This window comes from Ascaphus truei, chromosome 4, assembly GCF_040206685.1.
Source record: "Ascaphus truei isolate aAscTru1 chromosome 4, aAscTru1.hap1, whole genome shotgun sequence".
NCBI lineage: Eukaryota > Metazoa > Chordata > Amphibia > Anura > Ascaphidae > Ascaphus > Ascaphus truei.
The window spans coordinates 260,580,282-260,592,383 of NC_134486.1; the positions used below are offsets into that span (position 1 = coordinate 260,580,282).

A 12,102-nucleotide genomic window follows, 5' to 3' on the forward strand; every position below is an offset into this window, starting at 1 on the left:
ATAAGGGTGATTGGTAAAAAAAAATGCTAACCTTGTTATAGTGTATGTGTGTGTGTTTTACAATTACATTCAGTATGCAATTTCCATTTCGTAAAAGTGACTGATCAACAGTGGGAGGTAAAGTGAGGGGGCTGGTAGAGAGGGGCTGATCTGCAGTAGATGCATCTTCTTCCAAGTCTCTCCTCCCTTCTATCACAAGCCCTGCCCCGATCCGCCTCTCCATCTCACAAATAAATGACTACTACTGTCCACATCAAATTCCAGAGCTCTCTTTTTTAGGACAAACACTTGTAACAGGCGTGTCCAGTGTAGTTGCTAATCAAACACATAACCCTTTCTGTTCCATTAAATCCCACATTGATCCCAGAAGGGAAGGGAGCAGCAAACAGCCAGCATTGACCATGTCTACGGGTTCCCTCAGTGATGTGGATGACTTCCAAGATCTGGAAATGCTGGAGTGTGATGGCATCAAACTGGATTCTAATAAAGAGTTTGTGGCATCCAATGACAGCAACGAGGAGAGCTCCACGTGTGACAATGGCTCTCCTAAGAAAGGTAGAGGAGCACCAGGCAAGAGGAGGAAAGCGGCCAGCAAGAAGAGTCAATTGAATGGGGTCAACCAGGAAGGAAAGCATGTCCAGAGAAACGCAGCCAATGCCAGGGAGAGAGCCAGGATGAGAGTGCTCAGCAAAGCTTTCTCGAGACTCAAGACCACGTTGCCTTGGGTACCTCCAGACACCAAACTCTCCAAACTAGACACCCTGAGGCTTGCATCAAGTTATATAGCTCACCTGAGACAAATTCTGGCTAATGACAAGTATGAAAATGGGTACATCCATCCTGTCAACCTGGTAAGTGGGGTTTTTTTTTTTAAGGATAATAAAGGCTTCATCTAGAATTAAAGGGTAGCTTAAGTTCTGTAAATGTACATTATAATAAGGCATATAACGTTAGTATATTTCTCCTGACAAATATCTAACACGTTAAATGACAGTGTGACCACCTTCACCTATATAGAAGCGGTGTTTAATGAAATAATAGTAGTATTAAGCAAATAGTAGGTGTGAGTATTGTGCTGCTGGGATGTGGTTATAATAAATCATTCGGTTTATTAGATCTTCTGCATTTCAGAAAACCTTTAACAACAGTTTCATCATGGGCATTGATAGAGAATAGGACATTACATTGCAGAATTACTGCTTTATGAAGGTGACATTGAACACTGCACTAATGGTTTCAATACTCGCTGGGTATATTTATACCCCGGTCTGATTATATATCCGTTATTTTCATTTAGTATCTGCTCTGCAGAACTACAGAACAATATAAAGTCATATTTTTTCTAGGCACTGTTATTTTTAACTGTCCTCTGCGGACAATAGTAACATGTGAAGCTATTAACTTCTATAAAGGAAAATACAGTATCAGCACAACATTTGAATCTGTCTATTTACAGTTTTATTATAAAACCGTGTCATTTAAAAGGCCTTGTTCAGTGTTTATAGAATTTACATAAGCAATTAAATAAGCTTTACATAATCACAAACATGAACATCTAGGTAATTGCACGGTACACTTTCAAAATTAAGTCTTTTTTTCGCATTGAACTCTAAATGTTTCTCCTGAAAATGACTAAGTAACTAACAGTCACACGTTGCTTTTTTTTTTTAATAAGTAAATAATGTTTATTAATAATGTTGATCAAAGTGCGTTTCTTTTACCTTAGCCACATTTAAAAAAAACTGCTCTTAAGAACAAATTGCAATGTTAAAAACCACGGTTGATTTGTGTTTCTGCATTGTACACATTATGAATTTATACAAATAGGCAAAGCACATTTCACTTCGGTAAAATCAGGATATCGAAAGAAAGCTGGTTCTCCTGATAATATTGTAGTTTTTAGTGAAACAACAATGCTCATTTCACATAACAGAGTTCAGTGTGTATGTATGTATGTGTATATATATATATATAATCAAACACGAATAGACGATACCGTTATATATACATACACACAGACAGACGCAGACACAGACACACATCTCTCTCTTTCAATGATTTTAACAAAATATTTAAGGACTGGTGTCTGGAATGAAAAAAAGACGATGAATCAATGTACTTGTATGTATGTATGTATGTATGTATGTATGTATGTATGTATGTTTTTAAATATATATATATATATATATATATATATATATATATATATATATATATATATATACGGTGTGTGTGAAATATTTTTTTACCATAGTTTACACAACACAAATATTTTGTTTTAAATGTACACACACGTATGCATATATAAATATACATATAACATTTGTAAGTGTACAGCATAACATATGTTTAATATATGTACACGTGTGTGTGTAAGTGTATATATATATATAGTGTATGTGTGTGTGTTTTACAATTACATTACATTACACATATATATATATATATATATATATATATATATATATATATATATACAATGTGAAATATTATCATTTCCCATTATTCTTTTCAGTTTTGTATTCTTTTATTACTAATATATAACAACGGATCGTAAGTTATTAAGCTGCATCACTTGCAAATATAACAGCAGATGTTGTCCTTTTTGTTTTTCTGGCAGACTTGGCCATTTATGGTGGCTGGAAAACCTGAAAGTGACCTAAAAGAAGTGGTGAGCGCAAACCGCTTGTGTGGGACCACAGCATCTTGACCCTATACATATTATATGGGAAAGATACTCTGCAGTGGGGGACAGTTTGTGCTATGCAAGAACAACAACCAAAAAGAAAACACAAACAAACAAACTGTAAAGACAATGAGATCAATACTGAAGAGGAGACCAAATATACAGCCACCAACATTACCATTGCCAGAAAACCCACTTTTCTATTTAACTTTATGACCTTGTACAGCTTTTTCTGTCCTGCAGCCTTGCTGGTTCAAGAGCTCTGAAAACCCTTACGCATTTTTGTACGATATGTTGTTAAATGTAGAGTGCTAAAGACAGTTGGCTTTGATAGTCACGTCCAGCAGTAACTCACATTTCAGATATATAGATTTATATAAAAAAATAAAAAACTATATATTTTTTTTTTCTTCAGACAGGTTTCGATTTGTCTGTGAATAAATATTTGTTTATATATGAAATATGTTTTGTGTTCATTAAAAAAAAAAGCAGATTTATTTTCAAATTACAATGTGTGCAGTTTAGGGAGGAAGGGATAGATGTGGGGAGGAGGAAGGAGGGGGGGTATAAAGCCTTCCACCTGCAAAACTAGGGCAATACGTTATGCCAAATCTATATGAGGGGAGGCATCCTATTGAAACACTGATATACAGTACAATCCCCACACCTTTGCCCTTCCACAAACAATGATATGGATCAGGTGTTCCACCCACTAATTGAGTGATAATCACAACACTCAAGAATCTGATACAATAGCAGCCAGCAAGTCAAATGGCCCCATAATACATACCCCAAGTATTCTGAGTAGTATTCTTATCAAGGGAATTATTCTATAGATAGGGTTTTAATAGGATTTGTATATTATGGGATTTGTGAGTACTTGGTTAAATGAAGCAACAACTAAAAGTGGCGTGCAAAATCGGGCCAATATTCATAACTAATGCTAATTGGCTTGAGAAGAAAACATTATTATTATTATTATTATCACTAGTAGTAGTAGTAGTATTGGTGAATGTTAAAATGTAGTTTAAAATGTATATTGGGAACTCAGATTCCCTTTCCTCTAGGCACTGAATAAGGTTTAAGGACCCTTTAAAAACATGCTGTAAATTAGCAATATTTAATTAAGAAGAAGCAACGGAGGTCAAGAATGGTGTTGATGAGTTATGCTGTTCTTTTGCTTGTCTCTGCTTGAAATGTCTCCTCTGCTTTTGCTTGTGCGCAGGTATATTTTTATGTTTATATATTGAATGTTGAGTCTTTCAGTCAAATCTCTTTAAAAATCCTACTGTACATTTAATTCTGAAAATTATTTTGGGGATCCTTTTCCATTAACAGCAAGAACCAGTTGTTTTTGTTTCCACTTACAGTAAGTCCATTGTTATGGGAAAGGGTGTTCTGTCACTTGATTGTTTTAGGTGGTCTTCTGGCTGTGAATAGATAGTGATCTGGAGCATTGCAATAACTCTACCTTCAAATATAGTGCACTCCCCTTTGTAAACGTTATTGTGTCAACGTGGAAATTGATAGTAGTAGCATTTCAAGTTAAACGCAAACCCACAAAGAGTCTGCATTAGTTATGTGGTTGATTTAGTGAGGCCACCTACTGTTTTTGTCTTATCTCCATTTTACATACTGACACTTTATTGTCATAAGGGACCTTGAGTGCATTGCACTTTGCATATCTGATATATAGATGCATCATGATTGCTCCTTAGAGCTTAGGACCTCATGTTTAGTATCTGAGAGATGAGATACAGTGATTTATCAGACGTCCCTTGTCAAATGTTACATTGACCTGACACAAGTTTTCAAACAATCACTTTAGGGGGCAGTGCCTAGGTCCTTTGCTTTTTTTCTGCTACTGTATCTATATATTAGTTTTGTTCCAGAGGTTGGTTGTTTACTTCTCCGAAGTTCACCAAACTCCTGTAGTGCCTCATCATCACAAGCTTTGGCCTCCACCTTATCATTACAAATCATGTACCCATATAGCTTTAGGCCACAGAGGGTTAAAGGAACAATCCAAGCAATATCCTAGTGTGTGTTTTTTTTTTTAAATAAATCAGTTCTGTAGTATTAGACAATACTACTTTTTTTTAAATGCAACCTTTAATGAGTTTTAATATTCTGAGCATCCTTTGATTTCTTTAGCAGATTTAGCATACTTCCCCAGCAGTGCAAGATATTTGTAACACTTTTTTGCTTGTGATTAATTGTTGCCAACATTCCCAGCAGTTTTAGCTGTACATTGTAACAATACCTAATGTTACCTTAGTAATATAAGAATACATTGTAGCTGCTGAGTTATACTGACTTAAGGAGTGATTGAAACGGAAAGGCAGCCAATTTAGTGAACACTGGAAAGTAGGATTTTGCTGATCCATCACGGGAAAATGAATTGATCAGCAGCTTAGGTCATTGGTTTTCATTAAAGGTAAACAGAGGCGTGCTTATATTAAAACAAAAATACTTTAAAAAAGAATGTAAACTGCTTGGACTGCCTCTTTAACAACTTCCATTCCAGCATATTGCAGAAAGGAACTAGAACCAAGTGGCACGGGTTTATTCTCCCCTACATTTTCGTTTTAAACATGTTGATGGCCAAGTCAGAGCGAGATTACCTTCAGATAAACAAAGCAAAGGAGTGAGGGAGAGAGAACGAGATAGTGGGACCCAGCTCAGCAAGAGAGCAGCGCATCCACTAGGTCCCACCAGAGCTGTTTAATGTTTCAGGGTTATGACCGTACTGTTTACAAGATGTCTTCAGTTATTTATACTGTTGTACTAGCAGAGAGCATTACATTTCCGCTTCACTCGTCCTCTCAGTATTTGTCTTCCCCTCAGATACCTGCCCTGCTATCAGATGTCTCACTCTTGAAGCAGGGGGGGATCTTCACCCCCTGCATGATGGTTATATTGGGGACATGGACATTCCACATCACCAGAGTGGCCACACAACTCTCAGCTCTCAGTAATTTATTAGGCTGTTTAAAAAAATAGAAAATAAGACATTTGTTGTTTCTTCTGGGGTTTTTTTTTTTTTTTCTTATTTTCCTTTCAGTATCACTATCTTGTGTCATTTGTATTTCCACCAGCCTACCTTTGGATATGAAGATCCCCTGAACTCCTGACCTTCCCCATCAGCATATTTGGGCTTTGCCATAAACAGTGGCTGGCCTCAGATATGAAAACATTGCTCAAACCCCCACTGTCTTGGTAGTTTGCTTGGTATAAAGAAAACAATCATATATATTTTTTATATGAGTAAATACATACAAAATAAAGTCATAGCAGACAGGCAGCCTGAATTAACCTCATATCTGCCAGAGCAGTGCTTGGTTCTGCATACTAACATCCGGTCACCAAATGCTTCTGGTATAGTATCACTTCAAGTGATTATCTCATCTTATGAAAGCATCACACCCTGTTTTCTTTTTATCGTTTTGTATTCGAATAATGCATTTCATATAGCAGTGCCAATGTTTGCAGTAACACAGCTGCAATAAGTCTATTTAATGAAGACAGACCAAGTTTATTTTGGTATCTGACAGTGAAGGGTATGTTGACTTGTCATATTGATTTCACATGCAAGTGGCACTTTCCCCTACTTCAGAGGTCAGTTTCCCAAAGCCACAACCCTGACTAGGACAAAAATTGAACTAAAAACAGGTTAAATGCTAAATGTCCTACAAAATTGGACTATAGTTTTTTTTTTTTTTTAATTATTTCAAAATGTTTCCAGTTACTGTTTGAGGGAACGGGATACAGAAATAAAAAAGGAGATGGGAAAGGGGATTGCAGAATGATACAAGTATAGTGGTACATTCAGTTATACAACAGCAACAATAAACACATGGTTTTACAGTAGCTGTGTATATACAATACATTCCAGCACAGTATATATATATATACTAGCTGAGAGACCCGGCGTTGCCCAGGGTCTAATTTTGGGGGGGCGGACGACAGGGTTGGGCTTCCCCCGGGTGACTGGGTGACTGACTGAATGGGTGGGTGACTGGGTGACTGACTGAATGGGTGGGTGACTAATGGGTGGGTGACTGGGTGACTGACTGAATGGGTGGGTGACTGGGTGACTGGGTGACTGACTGAATGGGTGGGTGGGTGACTGGGTGGGTGACTGAGTGGGTGGGTGACTGAGTGGGTGACTGAGTGGGTGGGTGACTGAGTGGGTGACTGAGTGGGTGGGTGACTGAGTGGGTGGGTGACTGAGTGAGTGGGTGGGTGACTGAGTGGGTGGGTGACTGACTGAGTGAGTGGGTGACAGTGCGTGGGTGGGAGACAGTGGGTGACTTACCTTGACCCCGTGGCATCTGACTGGGGCAGGAGGTGAGTTCGGGAAGCTGGCGGGGGGGGGGGGCAAGAGTGGCAGGAGGCCCGCGCCGCGCTTACCCTCCGTCTGGGAGCCGTTGCACGTGAGGAGGCCCGCGCCGCGCTTCCCCTCCATCCGGGAGCCGGCGCACGTGAGGGGGAGTGCAGGAGGCCCGGGCCGCGCCACGCTTCCCCTCCGTTCCTCGTTGTGAGCAAGGGGGGGGGAGCCTGGAGTTTGCTGCTGAGCAGGAGGGCCGCGCTTCCCCTCTCCAGGAGCCGGCGCACGTGAGGGGGAGTGCAGGAGGCCCGGGCCGCGCCGTGCTTCCCCTCCGTTCCTCGTTGTGAGCGAGGGGGGAGGAGCTTGGAGTTTGCTGCTGAGCAGGAGGGCCGCACTTCCCCTCTCTGGGAGCCGGCGCACGGTGAGGGTGATGGTGCGGCTGGGGATGTTGCGGAGCGTGGGGATTTGGGTGAGGTGGGGAAGGGGGAGAGAGTGAGGGGCACCGGGAGAGGAGGGGGGGTGTGTGGAAGGTGAGCTGCGGTCCAACTGACGGGGGAGAGTGAGGCTAAGCAACAGTGTGTGTGTGTGTGTGTGTGTGTTTGTGTGTGTGTGTGTCGTCACTCCGCCTCAGGCCAATGAGAGGTGCGGGGGCGGGCGGCCCAAGGGACCAATGAGATTTCCCCTAGGGACACAGGAAGATGCAGACAGGCATACAGTGCTTTCACAAATATATAATACTAGCTGAGAGACCCGGCGTTGCCCGTGAGTTAAATTTCCCGCTAGGAGGAGGGGGAGGAGGGGGAGGGGGAGGAGGGGGAGGGGGAGGAGGGGGAGGAGGGTGAGGGGGAGGAGGGTGAGGGGGAGGAGGGGGAGGTGGGGGAGGGGGAGGGAGAGGAGGGGGAGGGGGAGGAGGGGGAGGAGGAGGAGGGGGAGGGGGAGGAGGGGGAGGAGGGGGAGGGGGAGAAGGGGGAGGAGGAGGGAGAGGGGGAGGGGGGAGAGCGGACGGGAGGGTGGGGGGAGAGCAGACGGGAGGACGGGGGAGAGCGGACGGGAGGAGGGGGGGACAGCGGACGGGAGGAGGGGGGGGACAGCGGACGGGAGGAGGGGGGGAGAGCGGATGGGAGGAGGGGAGGGGAGGAGAGCGGACGGGAGGAGGGGGGGAGAGCGGACGGGAGGAGGGGGGGGAGAGCGGACGGGAGGAGGGGGGGGAGAGCGGACGGGAGGAGGGGGGGGAGAGCGAACGGGAGGGCGGACGGGAGGAGGGGGGGGGAGGGCGGACGGGAGGAGGGGGGGGGAGAGCGGACGGGAGGAAGGGGGGAGAGTGGACGGGAGGAGGGGGACAGTGGACAGGAGGGGGGTGGGTTGGTTAAAATTTCCAGGTCTCTCCTCTCCACTCCCCCTGTATGTTTCTCCGCTCCCCCCTCTCTCTCCGCTCCTGCCCCCCCATGTGACACACACACACAGTGACACACACACAGTGTCACACACACAGTGTCTCACACACACACACACACACACAGTGACACACACCACACACACACACAGTGACACACACACACACACACAGTGAGACACACACACACAGTGAGACACACACAGTGACACACACACACAGTGTCACACACACACACAGTGACACACACACACACAGTGACAGACACACACACACACACACACACACACACACACACACACACACACACACACACACACACACACACACACACACACACACACACACACAGTGACACACACACACAGTGAGACACACACACAGTGACACACACACACAGTGTCACACACACACACACAGTGACACACACACACACAGTGACACACACACACACACAGTGACACACACACAGTGACACAAACACACAGTGACACACACACACACGTCACCTCTCCTTCGGTGCGCCGCCATCTTAGTTAGTCCATGAGGGAGGAAGGGGGTCCTTCCGGGAGCTGCCATCTTAGGTGGCTGCGTGTCCCCCCGCCGGGGTGGGAGTGGAGCAGGAGGGAGTGGAGCAGGAGGGAGTGGAGTAGGAGGGAGGTGAGTGGAGCAGCTTCCGGGCGCCTCTTAGGTGGCCGCGTGTCCCCCCGCCGGGGAGGGAGTGGAGCGGGAGGGAGTGGAGCGGGAGGGAGGTGAGTGGAGCGGGAGGTGAGTGGAGCGGGAGGGAGTGGAGCGGGAGGGAGTGGAGCGGGAGGGAGGTGAGTGGAGTTGAGCAGGAGTGAGTGGAGCGGGAGGGAGGTGAGTGGAGCGGCTTCCGGGCGCCTCTTAGGTGGCCGCGTGTCCCCCCGCCGGGGAGGGAGGTGAGTGGAGCGGGAGGGAGTGGAGCGGGAGGGAGTGGAGCGGGAGTGGAGCTGGAGGGAGTGGAGCGGGAGGGAGGTGAGTGGAGTGGAGCGGGAGGGAGTGGAGCAGGAGGGAGGTGAGTGGAGCAGGAGGGAGGTGAGTGGAGTGGGAGGAAGGTAAGTGGAGCTCCGGGGAGGGAGGTGAGTGTGATGGGGGGGAGAGAGGACGGGAGGGCGGACGGGAGGAGGGGGGGGGAGAGCGGACGGGAGGAAGGGGGGAGAGTGGACGGGAGGAGGGGGACAGTGGACAGGAGGGGGGTGGGTTGGTTAAAATTTCCGGGTCTCTCCTCTCCACTCCCCCTGTATGTTTCTCCGCTCCCCCCTCTCTCTCCGCTCCTGCCCCCCCATGTGACACACACACACAGTGACACACACACAGTGTCACACACACAGTGTCTCACACACACACACACAGTGACACACACCACACACACACACAGTGACACACACACACACACAGTGAGACACACACACACACAGTGACACACACACACAGTGTCACACACACAGTGTCACACACACACACAGTGACACACACACACACACACACAGTGACAGACACACACACACACACACACACACACACACACACACACACACACACACACACACACACACACACACACACACACACACACACACACACACAGTGTCACACACACACACACAGTGACACACACACACACAGTGACACACACACACACACACACAGTGACACACACACAGTGACACAAACACACACACACACACACACGTCACCTCTCCTTCGGTGCGCCGCCATCTTAGTTAGTCCATGAGGGAGGAAGGGGGTCCTTCCGGGAGCTGCCATCTTAGGTGGCCGTGTGTCCCCCCGCCGGGGAGGGAGTGGAGCGGGAGGGAGTGGAGCAGGAGGGAGGTGAGTGGAGCAGCTTCCGGGCACCTCTTAGGTGGCCGCGTGTCCCCCTGCCGGGGAGGGAGTGGAGCAGGAGGGAGTGGAGCGGGAGGGAGGTGAGTGGAGCGGGAGGTGAGTGGAGCGGGAGGGAGTGGAGCGGGAGGGAGTGGAGCGGGAGGGAGGTGAGTGGATTTGAGCGGGAGTGAGTGGAGCGGGAGGGAGGTGAGTGGAGCGGCTTCCGGGCGCCTCTTAGGTGGCCGCGTGTCCCCCCGCCGGGGAGGGAGGTGAGTGGAGCGGGAGGGAGTGGAGCGGGAGGGAGTGGAGCGGGAGTGGAGCGGGAGGGAGTGGAGCGGGAGGGAGGTGAGTGGAGTGGAGCGGGAGGGAGTGGAGCGGGAGGGAGGTGAGTGGAGCAGGAGGGAGGTGAGTGGAGTGGGAGGGAGGTAAGTGGAGCTCCGGGGAGGGAGGTGAGTGTGATGGGGGGGGGAGAGAGGACAGAGAGAGTGTATGTGTGGCTAAGGGGGAAGAGAGAGAGGTGTGTGTGTGTGTGTGTGTGTGTGTGTGTGTGTGTGTGTGTGTGTGTGTGTGTGTGTGTGTGTGTGTGTGTGTGTGTGTGTGTGTGTGTGTGTGTGTGTGTGTGTGTATGGTAACTCCGCCTCAGGCCAATGAGAGGTGTGGGGGCGGGCGGCCCAAGGGACCAATGAGATTTCCCCTAGGGACACAGGAAGATGCAGAGAGGCATACAGTGCTTTCACTAATATATAATAAGAAGATATAATAAGAGATATATATATATATATATATATATATATATATATATATATATTTATATATATATATACACACACATGTAGAGGTATCAGTACCGTGTTAGCCGAGCTTCAATAATCAAAAAATAAATAGATGATACCGTTCTGTGGGTAACGAAATGCTTTTATTTGTGCGAGCTTTCGAGATACACTGATCTCTTCTTCCGCCGATGTTACAATGAATGAAGCAAGCAAAGGGTATACTTAAAAACAGTGTCTCTTGGAATGTTATCTGTGCTTGTCCTTCTCCCCGGTGTGGATGAGATTTATGGCTAGAGGTGTTAAATGGTTCCTGAAAGTAAGTGATGTAAGAGTGTGTGTGTGTATCTGTGTGAATATAAATGAATGGGGAGACCACAGTGCTTTACAAAAGGGGTGTGTGGAGTGGGAGTTAATATAAATGGTGTGGGTAGGTATGGAAATGTGAGAGATAGTAGCATAACTAAAAGTGTGTGTGGATACTATGTGGTCCCTATTGGTGTATAGGGATGGAAAAACAAGGAGTATTAGTATGTGTAAAAGACAGCTGTGTGTGCATACATATAGCACAGTATGTACAGACATGGCCTTTAGTGCCCATGGGAAGAGAGTTCACTTGTGTCAGTAATAACTCATAAAATTTCGATCTCTGTTTAGGCCACCGTTAAGTGTCCCGAACAGTTGCATAAATTTGTATTCATGCAACCGTCTCTCTTTCGGTGTTTTAAGATTACCTTTGAGTATGGCAACCCTCAGATCGTTCATCTTATGGCCAGAGTCAGAAAAATGTTCGCCGACAGGACTGTCTCTTGTTCCGCGTGTGATGCTGTGGCGATGCAGGTTCATTCTCTTGTTTAGCCCCTGCCCCGTCTCACCTATGTAGTAGCAGCCTCCTGGGCATTTCATGCACATGATGAGGTGCACGACATTGCTGGAGGAACAGGTGAACCTTCCTCTGATTTTGTAGTCCCGATTCCTGTGTGGTATTTGTATTGTGTCCGCTGTGTAGAGCATTGCGCAGGTTTTGCATCTTGGGTCCTGGCATGGTTTCGTCCCGCATTCAGTTGTACTGCTGAAT

General features: G+C 46.6%; 1 protein-coding gene across 1 annotated transcript; it reads left to right on the top strand.

The window, feature by feature from the left end:
• The first annotated feature begins 250 nt into the window (after nucleotides 1–250).
• Nucleotides 251–3,147, top strand: TCF21 (transcription factor 21). Its single transcript, XM_075594790.1, has 2 exons — nucleotides 251–851; nucleotides 2,621–3,147. Exons 1-2 carry the CDS (start codon nucleotides 402–404, stop codon nucleotides 2,708–2,710), a joined length of 540 nt encoding a protein of 179 aa, XP_075450905.1. The 5' UTR covers nucleotides 251–401; the 3' UTR covers nucleotides 2,711–3,147.
• The last annotated feature ends 8,955 nt before the right edge of the window (nucleotides 3,148–12,102 follow it).